Here is a 17,189-nt window from a genome sequence, read left to right on the forward strand (position 1 = left end):
AAATAATCAAGGCATCTAACAGAGACAGGGAGAAGGATGTCGTCCTTGCATGGGATTTCATGTAGATCACTGTCATTAAGCCCATGACATAAACACAGGAAGGAAGCTGGGGGATCCCAACTTGCTTTAGTCTGAATGAGGGATCCAGATGTTTCCTCAGACACTGAACAGGCTCATAAACTTCAACTTGTATAAGAGTAAAGCAAGTAATGCAGGACAACATGCTCTTTTGATTACTTCAACACAAAAGAACACTACACTGCAATTCAAATACCCACCAACAGGACACATCTTGTGCTGTAGGATGTGGTGTCAGGTATGTTGTGAATTGATCTGAAGTAGATGTTAAGAATTGGACATTTTTAATTGGAGGTAGGAAAAGTGTAACAATGAAAACCCTCGTCTATAGCAGGTTAATCTAATATATTCTAAAGGGATTGGTGGGAAATGTGTTTAACGCTAACCAAATCAATATCGTTTTGTATTAACAATAGAGAAAATTACTGTGTAATGTTAAAGTGGTTGCTCATCATGAATTAAATGTAAAGCATGCAACCGCATATGATAATAATGTGTCAAAATCTGGCTTTATTGCCTAATCATGCTTCCCTGTCTTGAAGAAGGTGAGATGAGTCTAGCTACTTTTACGGCCATCATTATGAGCACTAGATTTAGATTTTTGCATATTACTAAATTTCTGTACACTCTTGCTCAGAGAATAGGAAGAAGTTCCCAGTAGATCATTTTTATCCCAGGCATAGATGAGGAAAATAAACTAAGAAAGTATTTAAATTAATTAATGTCACAATGTATCCTCCTCACTAGATACATATTAATACATTCATAAATTTTAATACACATCGTGCTATTTCATAAGGTGTAGTATTATTATTATTATTATTATTATTATTATTATTATTATTATTATTGTTGTTATTATTATGCCTCGCGGAGCTCCTCTGTAAACTTCCGGAGAGAAAAAAAGGAAGCGAGCACGACACCGGAAATGGAACCAATAAAAACTCAACCGTCAAAACATAAACAGAGCAGTCAACCTTGTGTGAACGCAGTTAGCTTGCCTTATAGGCTGCCCTGTACAAATAGCTTTGTGCACGCATTCCTAATGTCGTGTACCCACGGTCGGAGAACTCCTAGCCGAGGCACTTAAGTTAGCTCTACTGCTAAGTAGTGAGGTGGGGGAAATAAACCTGCAATAAAGATTAGGACTAAACTAAGAAGTACGCCTCGTCGGGCCTTCGAGTAGAGGTAACGCAAGCTATGCTAGTTAGCCACCAAAACAACGCTAGCCGTTTCTCCGTTTTGGACAAGCGGCTGTTTGTTTGCTAAGCAGGACTGACAGCAGCGTTTGCTTTCAACGTACGTTAGCCTGGCGCAGGCTGTGGTCGCGCTCGCTCGCGTTGACAACAGTGTAGCATTGCAGAGGACAATGCACTGTTAAGCACCACCGAGCAGAAATATGGCATTAGTCGGGCCTGTGAGCCAGCTACCAAGCGGGTTAGTTTGTTTATGTCGGCGGTAGACGGTCGTAACGTCACCCGGCTGTTAGTTCGGAAGCTACGACGCTACCAGGTAACTTGTGCCCTACGGCACACAGTGCGGCGTGCTAGTTGACAATAGTTCAGCGGTTGAAGCGATGGCGTCGGCACACTTGTGCAAACAGGTTGTCCGTTATCTTAATATGTGTTTGTTTTTAATAAACAACCTTCATATTGTTTTGTTGTTTTTTTTTCTCTCCAGAGGTTCTTCCTCGGGTCGACGCAGGACAAAGGGAGACAGAATGGCTGAGGCTGACGGCAAATCCACTGCGATTAAGGGTAAAGGATAACTGTGACCATCACTGTGCGAGCTGTCATGCTCCTCGGCGCAGACAGACAGGTAATCTGAGGACATGTTTGCTTTCACCAGGCGGCTCTGAAGAACCAGAACCAGATGAAGAGCAACACAAGGAGACGGATGCCTCTGGAAGCACAGAGGGACAAACACCGTCTTCTTCTCAAGATGGTAACAAACACTCTTGTAATTTAACAGCTCTTCATAAAAGTGATGGTAAAAAACTTTGCTTGAATCTTTGTTCTTTTGAATTTATGCATTAATGCAGTTGTACCTTTATAATTTTTTTCTCCCAGTGAGACAGCCATGTTTTACATGTATCTATTATTGCTCTGGCTTTCCCTACTTCTGTAGCTCCCAAAGAAACAGGAGAGGCATCTGGAGAGAAACCAGATGTGGAAGTAGAGATGGGGGCAAACAGAGAGCGAGAGGAGGAGGAGGAGGAGGAGGAGGAGGAGGAAGAAGAAGACACAGACAGCATGGATGGCAGCGGCCTTTACTCCCTGACTGAGGATGGCGAAAGAGAGAGTGAGGGAGGCAGACGGGAGAGGGCGAGGGTTAAAGATGGTGGGAAAAGGGCAACTAGAAAGAGGAATAGACCCGGCGGTGGCACCAATCACTCCAGCACCTCAGACGAGGACGACGACGAGGAGGACGACGACGAAGAGGAGCAGAAAGATGACGAGGACGACGACGAGGCTATGGAGGCGTGGCTGGGGGCGGAGCTCTGTGACCTGCGTGGCCCCATATGGCGGGCGATTCCCTCGCTGCGCTCCAGGGAGATCGGCAGGGAGTCGCGCCAGTTTGTGAGGCGCGTGTGTGGAGCCCGTGGTCTTGTGCAGAGGCTGGAGCTGCAGGGCCGACTGGAGAGGCACACGGGCTGCGTCAACACGTTGCACTTCAACCCATCGGGCACGCGCCTGGCATCGGGCAGCGATGACCTGCGGGTGGTCATCTGGGACTGGGCTGTGCGCCGCGCTGAGCTGGAGTTCGACAGTGGCCACAAGAGCAATGTCTTCCAGGTAAGGGAAGACGAGAGTTACGTCTCACGAGCAAAGAATCAGAAAATTAATCTTGTCCCCCGTCCTTAATGTCCACAGGCAAAGTTCCTGCCTCACAGTGGAGACTCCACTTTGGCCATGTGTGCTCGAGATGGTCAGATCAGGGTGGCGGAGCTCTCTGCCACACAGCGCTGCAAGAACACCAAGCGGGTAGCGCAGCACAAAGGGGCAGCACACAAGGTGAGTGTTTGTACCGCATGTGCGAATGGAAGTGTCAAGGTGTTTATGCCATAAATTGCAGTTGTGATGAATATATTTACCCTCATGTCCTAATTATTAAGTAAAGTCTCCCATCTGTGTGTGTTCTTCTGTGGCGGCAACAGCTGTAGCTGGAGGCATTGTGTTTTCGGCCTGTCCATTCTTGTGAATGCGATATCACACCTGCAGGGCTTTTTTTTTAAGGCCAAGGTCACCGTGACCTCACATCTGTCCCATTCACATCTCAGCCTGAAGGGAATTTAATTTCAACTGGAACAAACGTCTACTTGGACCCAAATATGAACTGTTAATATATGTGTTGATGAAGAGCACGCTGCATGTTTTAACTTAAGTTATATGCTAATTATGACAATCTCACACAAATGTCTAATAGAAAAAAAGGTGAGGTGATGACTTTTTCGATAGACATAGATAAACTTCAACTTCACTGTTTGGTGGAGGCATACAACTGCGAGGCAGTAATTTGAGTTTCTACCTGTTTGGTTCCAGCTGGCCCTTGAGCCAGATTCCCCCTGCTCCTTTCTGTCTGCTGGAGAAGATGCCGTGGTGTTTGGCATTGACCTGCGTCTTGACCGTCCCGCCAAGTGAGTGATACCATTGTTGAAGTTTAAATTACCCACCTCAGGAATTGGATTTTAACCAAAATGACAATAGGCGGGCAAAATATCATAAACTACGACACAACTGACAACTTCCACTTTTGAACACTTTCCTCTTTGCCAACTTTCCTGTTCGCCATACACACAACAACCTTTCCAGAGCTAACATTCTTGTTTTCATGTGTCTCCTTAAATTTGTGTGGCAGTAAACTGGTGGTGGTAAAGGAGGGTGATAAAAAAGTGGGACTGTACACCATCTTTGTCAACCCGGCGAAGACACAACACTTTGCGGTGGGCGGAAGAGATCAGTATGTGAGGTACGGAGCAGGTTGAGGTTCTAGATAATAATCTTTGATGTTGTCGCTTACTCTCTTTTTAGATGCTTCTTCTGAGTTCCTTTTTTCTTTTTCTCACTTCCTCATCGCCTCACCCTGTTTAGGATCTATGACCAGAGGAAGATCAATGAGAATGATAACAATGGGGTACTGAAAAAGTTTTGTCCTTCACATCTGGTATCCAGTGAGTCCAAAACCAACATTACCTGCCTTGTGTACAGTCATGATGGCACAGGTAAAAAAAAAAAAACTTACTTATTGAATATATTTTAAGAAAAAAAAGCAGAAACATTTTACAGAATTGACTTGTCCAATCAAATCTATTTTTCTGCGATCTGCAACATAGCTGAGCTTATTATTATAAAGGGAATTAAAAAAAAGACTGTTTGACCTCCTGCAGAGCTCCTGGCCAGTTACAATGACGAGGACATCTACCTGTTTGACTCCAACCACAGTGATGGGGCTGACTATCGCAGGAGATACAAGGGACACCGCAATAATGCTACAGGTGTTATACTCGGTTCCCAATCATTTGTAACAGTAATGAAGTAATGCCCTTCGCATCTATCCACCGTTATAAAAACCATACTCGGCAATAGCCTGAATTTATGCTTTCATGATCTGACCAATGAAAACTCTGCATTATCCTCTCTCATCTCCACCTCTCTCTTCCAGTGAAGGGGGTGAACTTCTATGGGCCATGCAGTGAGTTTGTTGTCAGTGGCAGTGACTGTGGACACATCTATCTGTGGGACAAGTACTCTGCTCGCATCGTCCAGTTTATGGAGGGAGACAGGGGAGGAGTGGTGAGTGATATATATCCCTTTGTTGGGTTTATAAATCCCTGAGGAAAGGCTGTACAAACACACTTGGTTGGTAGTGTTTTTTTTTTTTTTTAATCTTCTTGCCCAGCATTTGTATTCAGTTGCAACAAAATACAATTTTTTTACATGTTATTGTGATAAAAAACACTTGCACTATGTACTGGTTGTATGTTGACAGCAGAGTTGGCTTTTTGCTGCTGAGACATCTATCCCAAGAATATTCTCTTTCTAGCTTCACCAACATTCAAACGTCACCTTTATGTTGTCATATCAGTCATTTTGTCTACCCTCCACCACTACAGGTGAACTGTTTGGAACCACATCCCCATCTGCCAGGTATGGCCACCAGTGGGCTGGACCATGACATCAAACTGTGGGCTCCCACAGCTGAAAGCCCCACAGGACTCAAGGGTCTAAAAGAGGTATTCTATCGCTGTCTGTCCACAGCTAATCTCACATTAAACTGCATTTGGGTGGCCAGTTATGACTGCATGCTGTACGGTTTTAAATCGACGGATATTAAACAAACCCAGTTTAACGAGAAGTCTTGTTGCATTTGTCAAGGTGATGAAGAAAAACAAGCGAGAGCGCGACGAGGACAGCGTGCGCCACGGTGACCAGTACGACACCCAGCTGCTATGGTTCCTGATGAGACACATGAGGAACAGACGACCTCAGAGGGTGAGCTCTCAAACGCTGCAATACACTAACAAATGTGAATTATGTTTTGGAGTTCAAAAGCATGTAGGATGCAGTTGATATTACTATTTGAGGCCAAAATAGTCTCTTACTTGTGTCTGTTCTCCTCTTTGTGTCAACACAGACCCGCCGTGAGGGTGCAGAAGCAGCAGACACAGATGAGTCCTGGAGCTCTCCAGATTCCTCAGATGAAGAGGAAGGAGGTCCAGACCATGTCCAGTGCATGTCCTCCTGAGCCACACACGTACATACAGACACACACAGACAGACAGACACACACACACACACACACGCATACATACACACACTTTATTGCCCTTGAATTGATGCACATAGGCAAGCACTATTGACACACTGGTACTCAAACAAGTCAACAACTTGTTTTTGTTTTTTTGTTACACACATACAAACTCGCACAGATCAAAAAACATGATTACGATACTTTTGAAGCAGAGTGACAGAGATGCTTAACGCCTGGTTTCCCAGCAGTTTTTTGAGTGTGCATATAATAACTGCATACAAACTTCTAGAATTGTGTTTTTTGAGATTGTACAAAGAGGTTTAGTGAGTGTGTACATCCCTATAAACCACTTGGAGGCGGCTGCTTGTCCATACATTATCTATATGCTCTGTCTAGCCCCACAACAATGTACAGTGCGTGTATGGCAACAAGCGCCTCTTTTAGGTACTCCATAGGAAGCTATACATCACCAGCACACAATGCCCCTTCTCTTAGTAGCACACCTTTTTGCTCTCGGACTCATCCCCTTAATGTGACTTACTTTTGAGATTTGATCTCGTAGAGGGAAACCCCAGGTACACCTCACTGCATCACCCCAGTCTCATACTGATTTCTTTCCCTGAGCTTGTGAAACCTGTTGCATTTTTCACGTTTTCTCTCCGAGGACTACTAGATCCCTACATGCTGCATCACCCGACATGCTCAAGGTCCTCCCTCTCCTCCTGTCTCCACCAACCTCGCCCTCACTACTTGGTGCACTTTGAATCAGGGACACTTTAGTTTGAGACGCAGACAAATATGTGACACTGACTGTGTGTGATTTCGGGGGGGGGCAGGGAGGCTCTTGTCTTGTATGCTTCATTGGAAACCCCACAGTCAAGTTAAGTTGTTTTTTTTTTGGAGTGGGAGATATTTTGCACTTAAGCATTTGTTGTTTTGTTTTTTGACTAAGGAAGAAGAGGTTTTCTTTTGCTTCCACCAGCCTTTCCTTCTCCTCCTCCCTCACTCTCGCTCTCCACCTTTGACAGGAAATCCCGGATGGTGTTCAGCATGTGCATAGGATGAGGACTGATGTGGGGCTCGGTTGGGGAACTGTGTCATTTAAAAGAGCCAGAACCAACCTGGATCAAATCCCAATTGAAACACTGCCTATGTGCCAATTGAGACTGGAGCAATAACCACGTGGTTCCTGAAAAACCACTCTTGTGTTGTTAACAGTCTCCAATCAATCGCTGAATGACATTTTTCAGACACATTTGAACAGCTCAAAGACGAGGGATGGGGTGGGGGGTCAATATGCTTGCCAGTCATTTGTTGTGTGAGAGCGATAAAGTCCAGCTTTTCTCATTTTCTATGAGAACTCTAGTTAGTTGAATTTCTATGTACATATATAAATGTATATTAAAACTGTAAAAACAAAATCAACTTTAGCAAATGCTGTTTGACTTCAAAAAAATGAAGAAAAAAAAAGATGTCAAAACATTTGATTGGTATTGATGCAGAGGTTTATATTCTATATGAGGACAAAGTACTTTTAAAATCCAGAGAAAAAAAAAAGTTGACCCAAAACACCATTTTTCTTCAGTTTTTCCTTTTTATGAATGACATCCTTCTGTTATGAACAGAACAGCTGTAATGTATGCATGTTCTGATTCTCTTTCAAGAAAAAAAAAAAACAGTATTTCCTTTCTAAATCTTCAACTATCATTTGAGACAGTCGTATCCAGATTTTCCCACTGGCTATTTTTGGCATCTTGTATACATAAAAAGGCATTCGATGAACAATTTTTTTGTCCATCACTGCCTAATATTGCGTTCTACCAGTTAAGTTGGAAATGTGTACGATTCGTGCAATAAACAAAATGACAGTGCTCTTGATGCTGTTGTCATGTTATGGTCTCATTCTGTGTTATTTTAACATGTGTATTCATTTTTATGTGATTAACATTGGTGGCCGTCCAATGTCCTATTCTTCATGTGGAGGCTTGAGCTTTTGTCACTAGTTTAGCAGACTGACTCATAATTTAGAAGTTTAGGCCAAAACACTGGGTCCTGCATTTCCCATAGTGCAACTATAGTCGGTATGTAATACAAGCTTTTTATTCAAATGTTCATATAAAAACCGTAACAAAAAATGTTCTTATAAAAACAGTTTAACTCTTATCCTAGAGTGATACAACTACAGAATATCCACAACAGCTTTAACATTACAGGATTACCATCAGGGTTTTTCTGCAGATTTTTTTTGGAAGAACAATAGATTGTAATTAAGTCTCCTGTATAACTACTGATAAAGCATTTTGCTTTAAAGTCAATAGCTCTTTTTTCACTTTTTCCGTCCGATTTTGACGTCACAGTCAGAAAGGCACCGGTGTAAATAATAGATTGTGTCCCATTTCATTTAGCTGGCTCACTGTCACAGCCTACTGAGACGCTTGAATAAATTGGAGTCTTCAAGTCATTAGCAGCTGTGCCCTTTCTACAAGGACAAGTCGGGTCTGTTGTGGAAAAGGCCTATTGTATTGTTTTAAGCACTTCGGAGGACAAGAGCCATCTTCAGTTCAGTCAATGCACTCCACTTTCTTATCCCCATGGCCTCTCATTTATTTTTTTTCCATTAGAACTTAATCTATATATAGAATTAAAAACAATGGGAGCAGTAGATCATTCATGATCTACTTGTTTCAGCAGATAAATGATAAAAAAAAATAGTATTTACATCATTCTTTTATTCAAGTTTGTTGGAGTGGGAATTTAAACTCAATATTTGTTGGAAGTGATCCAACATGAGAGACGGCCCTTATTTCACATGAACAGAACTGAGGAACACAAATAGCTAGCGTGGCTGTGGTGTGTTTTCTAGTTGGAGTACCTGACCTGATGTGCACAGCTTACAGTAAACTACTTCTCCGGGCTGGTGTTTAGAACAAAACCAGATTTTAAAAATGGATGTATTATCCGGAACACATTTCAGACACCTGTGAAACTTAAGAAAACAGCTTCTTTGTCATCACTCTGACACAACATCTCTCTCGCTCCTCACACCAAATGCAAAACGTTTGGTAATCACATGGAATATACAAAAAAAAAAAAAATATTGTACAAATGCAGTGCCCATTACAACTCATCCCAATTATTGAAAGTCAAATATGATTACTTGATATATATATTTTTGCAATACAAAGTAAACGTATCTTTAGGAATGAGTTGCTCATGTATACAGAGAGCTAGTTCAAATATCTCAAACAACACAGGAGGTTACAGCTGGGCTTCCAACCCGTTTCAGTCTGTCATTTGGGCAGGAAGCCCACGCCTCATCCATGTCAGAGATACGATCTAGACTATCAAATACAATCCGACATGACATAGTGCAGACATAAATATTAAAAGAGGCACTGTCATGGGCTTTCACTTGTTGCCTCACTTATCCTAACACACGCGCACACACACAAATAAGAAGGTGACGGCACAAGGGCCAAGTGTCCGGTGTGTCATTCCTTGTACTCCAGAAACTGCTGCAATCTTTTCCGGTGCTCTGCAGACATCTGAACAGCGCTGAGGATTCAAAATTGAAGTATTACAAATGTGTACTCTGCGTTGTATTGTTTGTGATTTGAACAAAGTCCATTTTGATGACAGGTCTTACTTTAAGTGATTTCCAAAAGTAGTTGTTATCCTGTAGATGGCAGTCTTGAGAGTTGCCCTGAGAGCAAAGCGCAATGTTTTGTGAGTCGAGTCTCCCAAGCTGCTGGCCGATCTGACGGGCTTACTGGAGGCGTGAGGCAGCTTGAAGTGCCGATCTACGGCCTGAAGATGAGGAGGACGGGAAAGAACTGCTGTCAGTGGGTGCATAATGATCTGGTGCGTCTGTGACAATATGATCAGTAGCTGTACAATTTACTGTTTCCATGATGCCTCCATTTCTTGTCAAATGTAAAGCTAGTCTTTAACATGCAAAAACATGTGAGAGCACTTCCTACATTCAATCTTACACTACATGTCTACATTCACAGATTCACACTCACACATTCATACACTGATGCAAGGTGACACCTGCCTCATTTACTCTCTTAAGTGTCTAAAACCAAAGCACTGCAGTTTCAGTTTTTAGTTTGTAGTTACGAAGTCAATCCACACACCCAGTAAAATACAGCAGGGACTATGATGTTTGACAGCAATCACTTTTTTTAATCATTGTTGCAACGCCATTATGTGCTTTCAGGGCAGCTGCAATAAACCATGACAGCTTACCTCTTGTAAGAGCAGCATGCAGCCGAGTATAGTGGGTAATGTAGTCTGTACAACCCCAAACTGGTCTTCTGAGAAGGAGGCTTGAACAAGGTAAGACAGCCCTGGAGGATATTAGAGGACATAATCACTTACATGTATCAATGGGAGAGACGGCAACATATCAAATGAAATTAAAAGGTCCACAATTTCTTCCCACCTTCTAAAGCCCAAATGTGAGCTTGGCTGTCTGCAAACAGAGCTTGACTGGAGGCCTCTGGAAGCTAAAAGAGACCACGTGAACTAGCATGAGTTTTCTTCTGAACAGACAGATGCATATTTATAGCAGACTGACAAACCAACAAGTTGTTAGATTGGACAGGTTTTAGTGAGACTACACTACAACATGCATGTGATCGATGGAGGATGCATAAACAGACTAAATCTACTTTCTACAAATAGGCAACTATATTTGGCTATGATTAACATATCAGTACCCCATACTTCTCATATGATCGCAAGGACATTATTTCTCATTTTATTGGGTCAAACTACATTACATACCTCCTTAAAATCAGGCTTTACAAATCATTTCTAACATTGTATTGTAACAGGTATGTGAATGGAAAAGAAGTGAATGAGAAATGTGTGCACAATTAAGCCCAAAACCAGGAATTAAATTAGTGATGCTTGGTAGGTGAGGTTGTTAAGATTTAGTAAAACTGAATGAAAATCTACTATCAGATGAGAGCATGCTTGGAGACCCTCAGAGTGTTCAGAAAATCTACAGGAGACAGCATGCACATGCCACACATCCTTACCTTGTTAAACAAATACATTATCAGCACGCGCTTTGCCAAGAAATTTTTAACCTGAATGAGACAATTAAGTATAAAGTTGTTTTGCTTTCAAAAATGACAACATGATATAACAGAAATGTAGACAGAATAACTTTTCAGGCCCAACCCTAGGCTACGAGCACCACAACAAATCAGGAATATTCTCAATCTTAAGATGGGTGTACACTCATTGAGAAAAAAGACGGATGATGTAATCTTTATTGTATAAAGCAGAAGTTATCATTAGTAAAAAATAAATAAATAAATAAAATAAAATAAAAACTTAGTAACAAGGCTACAGACTGCTGTCTCACTAGAGTGATTGATTTGTGCACTTCCTGGTCAATCACTGTAAGAGAGACAACTCTCTGATTGATCATTTTAGAAAGTTAAAAAAAATGATAATTGACAGAGCCCTCTGTTTAAGTATGAAAAGCCTTTTGTCAAAGCTGCATAAGCATTTTAATATCTACTCTATATTGCAATTCTATATTGTGACATGACTGAAGTACCTGTTCTTTTCTGTTCTGGAGGAACTGAGCCAGGCGACTTGGTTTGGACGGCTCCTGCTTTGGACTGGGAACAGAGGCAGGGGATGCCAGGGGACTGCCACTGACCTGTGAATCTGCAAAGAGAGATGGTAAATAACAAAGTAATTTGGTCCATAACGTGTCTGTTTTGATCTCATGTCTTCCATTAGCTTCTTCTCACCTGTGGAGGTGGACCAGAGTTTTGGCGCTCTCCTCATGATGTGTGGGCTCTGCACTGTGCCAAACCACGGCGAGCATGGGTCCACAGGAGCGGTAAGACGGCGAAGGCCAGGTGAAACAAAAGGGCTGTCCAGGTCAGGAGTGAACGGGGCCATCAGAGGGCTCTGCTGGCTGCCAACAATAGAGCGTGCAAAGACCGACGCTGGGGTTTTCATCTGGAAAGTTGGCCTCGAGATCATCAGATCTTCTTTACCTGGGGTTACTTTCAAGAAGAAAAAGTGGGATAGAATTGATAAATGGGCCTGGGCATAATCAATTAAGTTATTTGTTTTTATCACAACATACATGATGTCTCAGAGGAAGTCTTCCTTTCACTCCCAGTAGACAGTGATTTGGCCCTCCCGTTGGTTGCTACAGTGTCATGATAGGCTACGAGTCTCTGGGTCAGATCAGCCAGCAGAGACAGGCACTCCTTACTGATGGCGTTCCAGTTGTGAGGATGGCCACCTGGGATAGACACAAATTAAAAGATATATATATATATATATATATATATATATATATATTACTTGTATTGTAAGGTACTTCTAAATCTGAATATGTGGCGTCAAAATGCATTTTACACAAGACAAATAAATCAATAACAGCTTAGGCAATGACCTCTTGCCTGTGTAGACAACATAACAGACCTGGCTGACTCAGACTGAAGACCTCACAGCGTCTTGCCGGGGAGTGTTGAGACAGAAGAGCCAAGTCCTGCAGAGCTAGAAACTAAAATATGGGAAAAGATAACTTACAATACCCAAATGTGATTGTCAGTAAGCACAAAGAAGTGAAGAGAAGCGTTTTGTCTACCTTCAATATCATTGGCTGCTTGTCGGTAAGAACTTTCGGAAGACACTGATGGGCATCCTCGGTAAAAGACGACTGCAAAGGAAAACTGTACACCTGCAGATAAAAGGAAATATATTACATCATATTTTACCTCAAAGTCGCACTCCTCAAGTGTTATTTTATTGATCGGGTGATAAGAATTCTGGGGCGTTTTCACCATGAACATTAGAATCTAGTTCAGTCAGGTACTCTTTAGATACTTGACCACTCGAGGCAACATGGCCCCCTAGTGTCTCTAAATAATTAAAAAGGTAAACAGAAGTCATCTCTACAATCCAAAACTCCACTTTCAAGCCAATTACTGTCACAAATTTGCAATCAGATGGGATAATCAGAACTGAGCCGAGTCCTGGTGGTAATCTTAATTCTGGTAAATAAAATATAAAACCAGAATTTATCAAATTATTTTTATTATCATTATACAGATACCAAGGGGAAAATATGCAAGAAGTGTAGAGATGTCACTACTGCAATATTAGAAATTGTATACATTTTGTCTTTTATTGATAGGCATACCTCAGTGACGTATATCCTAAAAAGCAGCAGTGTGATGTGCCATGTGAAGAGGAGGAAGCTGGCACTAATCCACTGGTGGTAGAGCAGGGAGAGGTCCAGCAATCCAGTTATGCTGTCCAGTGGGTGGACAGAGCTGGAGGTGGAGATCACAGAAAAATACATTAATGCAGCACCGTGTGGCTACATGCATGTGTGTGAATACAGATTGTAAAGCCCCTTGAGGCAAACTGTGATTTGTGATATTGGGCTGTAGAAATAAAATTTACGTGACACATAACAAAATCCATACTGACCTGTTCAAATGAAGATTTAGTGTCTTACAAATCCATGCTTTTGGAATATATCCTGTTAATAAGAAATGTAAACATTATCACTTCTAACAAAAAAATTTTTAAAAACAGAGATTAGGTAAAATAATTGAATAATATATAAAAGCATGTCTACATAAAGAGACATTTTGGGAGAATATCATGAAAGTTTCAAGTCCTATTGCAGTTACAACAGTAAGAGCTATTTGTTATTGAAGTTGCATGTGTAAACGGAGATCACTTACCAAAAAAGAAATACAGAACAATGTAGTTCCTGACAGAGTAAAGTGCTTGAGTGGCGCTGCACTTCACCACCAAAGGTAGGGATCCTTTAAAGCGAAGGTATTTGTATTGCTGCGGGAAAACAACAGTAGGTCAACATCAACAGCAACATTAACCATAAACTAAAGGTGTAAGTTAGTTTTCTGAAGTTTGGGTTGATCTGTGAAGTTGGAGATAACAGGGTTTATGACACTGCAAGCATGCATATCGATTGGCAGAAACATAAAACAGATTTAAAATGAAATGGAGGCCGACTCAAAATGAAGACAAAAAGGCACTGAGACTACAGTTCTTAAATATTCAGTCTTTGCATGGTATCAGTCAGATAAATGAATAAACTTGCATCACATACCTGAACAGTGTGAAAAGAGACATAATTAATGTTGTAAATCACACCCAGCAGACTGTGAGAGAATCCAACAAAGGCTCCAGCTAGCAGAAGGCTGAGGTGATACTCATTTAGACACATTGGAGGGGAAGTGTTGGTGCTGAAAACACATTAAGGAAATTAGACTGCAGATGAAGCATGCATAGCTCAACATGATGCGTTGTATGTGGTAGCTGCTTACCCATCACGCTGTGTGCAAGGGTAGCCTATTGTCTCATATCTGCCCCCGATCGTGATGGCACAACACCAAGCCACGATTATTCCCATGATACAGTGGGCCAGAGAGTTGACAAACTGACGAGGGTGGAGCAGCTGACCCAACAGAGCAATTTTCGAGCATGCAATAGTTGGTATGACTGAAGAGAAACAGAAAAATCCATCAGTTACAACCCAACGAGACACAGTTCCCAAAACTGCATTATATGAATGTGCAGGTATATCAGTTAAGACTCAGCGGAATGTAAATTTAGCAATGTATATGCGTCATATTGATTTATTTGACTTAAATGATATGTTATATATAAAACAGTCATTATTGTGAGAATTTATGATAAATAAAAAAATAACCTCATTACACTTTCACAAATGTTGAGTTCCTCGTTTGTTTACAATGTTATGAAACTAAACGCATTACTTGGGGTTGAGAAACCTGACGGACATTTGTAATTACTTTTTAATCAATCAATGAATGCTCATAACAGTGATACAATGTATCAAATGACTTAATCCTGTGTAAATGATACATGCAGTGACTTGTATTCCATTTAGGGTTAGCAGTCGCTGCCGATTAATTAATCTTCCAAGATGTGGAGGATGCCTTCAATCAAGGAAATATTCAATATTTAGAGCATCCGGCCATTCACCTGTATAATACTCCAGGTTGAGGAAGCCCACTATGATGTTCACTCCACACAGCAGGATGAAGGAGAAGATCGCACTTGCACATGTTAAGAAGGAGAGGCAATCTGTATATAAGAATCAGCCCACAGTTAGCTTCACACAACTTCTGTAAACCATGAGTAAAACGTCACGATGTACGTGGTGACTGACCAGATATCGTCTGGATGGGGCAAAACAGACTGAACCTGCTGAGGATTACAAAAACCGCTGTGATGGGTGGCAACAACAGGACGGCCCAAGCAATACTGGCCACAGCTCTCCAGCAAATCACCTGAACAGGGAAGTCAGTCTTTAAATACATACAAAAACACAAAATCATGAATAAACCTTAACTTAAAACTGATAAAGTATTCTGTTGCGTTGTTGTCTATGTCGGTGATTACAAAAGGCCTTTCTGGCGTTTATGTCTATGACCTCTTTTTTCTTACCTAGCTCAAGATTTGAGCTGTTCTGGGTTACAGGATATTAATTTCGTTTTACTTCTCTGTAAAAAGTTTAAAGAAGACACTAGCAATGTTCACAACACAAGCTTTCTTTTGTGTTAATGTATCGAGGGGGGGGGGGATGTTTAGTTATAATACCGTGTTTTTTTTACCCTGAATTGATGTCATGTTTATTCAGTGAGTGCTTTTCACAACCACGTTTATTTAAACAATAAATATCCATTAATAAGATTAATGGAAAAACGTTACAGTAACGGTTCATTGCCTCTTTAATACGTTAATTACATTGTTTAAGAGGTCTCTTTGCCGAGTTTCGTTTTATACGTTAGTTACGTTAAATATTAAATACAAAGTATCCGATTTATTGATCTACTTATTTAACTAAATGTCTCTTGTTCTAAAACGTGTTATTGTATTTGTATGAGCAAAGTTAGCTGCCATCACACACCGGTGAGCTAGCATAAACAGAAAGGCTAACTGAAGTTAGCACGCTAGCACACACGATACGTTTTCTCTTTTATGAAAGAGGACTTGAGTTTAAAGACTCACCTTGCGAACAAACCAACAACTTTGCTCTGCGGAAAACATGTTGTTTGGATAAACGGAGAGCCAAACGGCGAAAAATAATCTCTTCGGCTCTCCGGCTGTCAAACTATTTTCCAGTTTCCCATATCGCGCCACATGCATTCAAAGGACCTCGGCTTGAAGGACCCCGATTAGAAGTTGTCCATGTTCCTGCCTGTTACCAGTAACGCAGCCGCACGAATTTAGTTTAATGAGCTTGTTAAAAAAAATAATATTAATAATAAAATATGTATAACTGTAAGTCAGGCAGTCTGGCCAATGAAAGCTTAGTCAAATGGAATACGCTCACAAACAATAGTTTAAGTCAGGTTGAGTGATACAAATACTGAAATAATAACACTGTCATATAATTAAATGCACCAACACAAGTCATGAAATAGCTTTACATTAATTTAATTGCATCTCCTTTTACTTGTCTTTTTATTTACATTTATTTTCCATATTTCTGTTTTACTTCCTCAATGCAGAGTGTTATTGTCTTATCAGTCAATGAGTCAAATCAATTGTGTATTCCTTTAGTTTCATCATGCATGAAAGCTTTCTTGTCGTGATGATAGCCATTTCCATAAGTTGGAAAACTATGTTTATCCAAAACTGTCATTTTGTCATGGTCCAGAGAGAATGGCTTGGTCTCAAAAGCATTGACTGGGAGCTTTTGGGATGAACCGACGGACATCTCAGTTTGAACTGCTTTATGGACCGATGGTTTCTGTCGAGATTTCTGGCCAATTGCAGGGAGAGCGTGCTGCTCCCTCTGGACCTTCTTGTCTTCCCACAACTTCAGCAAGCGCCGTTGATTATTTGTCATGTCCTTGAGATTTTGCTGCAATGACTGAACTTGATCCTCTAAAAGGGTTTTAGAGGTGACCGTATTAGCCAACTCTGAAGTCAAATCATCAATGGTGAGACTCAGTTTCCCAGCCTTCTCCACCAGGGAACTGCACTCGCGTTCCTTTTCATGAAAGTCATTGATGATGTCCTTTGTGGTCTTTCCATTGAACTTAGGGCTGCACTCAAGTCCAATCTCAGTACGAAGAGCCTTCACTTGTTTCCTCAGCTCCTTGTTGTCCATCGTCATGGTCTTCAGTTTCTGTCTCACAGCCTCAGTTGAACGCATTCTCGACTCATACTGTCTGAGTTTCTCTCTGAGAATACTTTCTCTCTGCATGGAATCGTCTCTTTCCTTTCTGCATTTCTCCAAAAGTTTCAATGTCTCAAATTTGGACACTTTTTCACCTTTCCCATTTGAAGTGGCCATCCTTTGGCAA

The 17,189-nt window shown here is 41.3% G+C and overlaps 2 protein-coding genes across 4 annotated transcripts; one reads left to right on the plus strand and one right to left on the minus strand.

The window, feature by feature from the left end:
- The first annotated feature begins 1,036 nt into the window (after positions 1 to 1,036).
- Positions 1,037 to 7,704, plus strand: dcaf8 (DDB1 and CUL4 associated factor 8). Of its 2 annotated transcripts, none has more exons than XM_084008662.1 (13): positions 1,037 to 1,266; positions 1,759 to 1,835; positions 1,927 to 2,022; positions 2,206 to 2,873; positions 2,952 to 3,092; positions 3,621 to 3,715; positions 3,937 to 4,047; positions 4,170 to 4,300; positions 4,466 to 4,573; positions 4,741 to 4,871; positions 5,192 to 5,311; positions 5,454 to 5,570; positions 5,713 to 7,704. In XM_084008662.1, the coding sequence occupies exons 2-13, from the start codon at positions 1,799 to 1,801 to the stop codon at positions 5,821 to 5,823; spliced, it is 1,866 nt and encodes a 621-aa protein (XP_083864788.1). In that variant the 5' UTR covers positions 1,037 to 1,266; positions 1,759 to 1,798; the 3' UTR covers positions 5,824 to 7,704. The 2 variants fall into 2 exon arrangements, with proteins under 2 accessions (XP_083864788.1, XP_083864789.1); XM_084008663.1 differs by having other exon boundaries at positions 1,055 to 1,193.
- On the minus strand, positions 7,404 to 16,041 carry ndc1 (NDC1 transmembrane nucleoporin). 2 transcript variants are annotated; one of them, XM_084008660.1, is made up of 18 exons: positions 15,886 to 16,041; positions 15,044 to 15,164; positions 14,857 to 14,958; positions 14,175 to 14,349; positions 13,958 to 14,093; positions 13,569 to 13,677; positions 13,309 to 13,360; positions 13,016 to 13,148; positions 12,461 to 12,553; positions 12,295 to 12,376; positions 11,951 to 12,112; positions 11,607 to 11,867; positions 11,408 to 11,520; positions 10,878 to 10,928; positions 10,277 to 10,340; positions 10,081 to 10,181; positions 9,476 to 9,636; positions 7,404 to 9,384 (listed from the first exon to the last, which is right to left on the minus strand). In XM_084008660.1, exons 1-18 carry the CDS (start codon positions 16,021 to 16,023, stop codon positions 9,321 to 9,323), a joined length of 2,118 nt encoding a protein of 705 aa, XP_083864786.1. In that variant the 5' UTR covers positions 16,024 to 16,041; the 3' UTR covers positions 7,404 to 9,320. The 2 variants fall into 2 exon arrangements, with proteins under 2 accessions (XP_083864786.1, XP_083864787.1); XM_084008661.1 differs by lacking the exon at positions 10,878 to 10,928.
- Between the last annotated feature and the right edge of the window lie 1,148 nt (positions 16,042 to 17,189).

This window comes from Eutrigla gurnardus (genome assembly GCF_963514095.1).
Source record: "Eutrigla gurnardus genome assembly, chromosome: 4".
NCBI classification, from domain to species: Eukaryota; Metazoa; Chordata; class Actinopteri; order Perciformes; family Triglidae; genus Eutrigla; species Eutrigla gurnardus.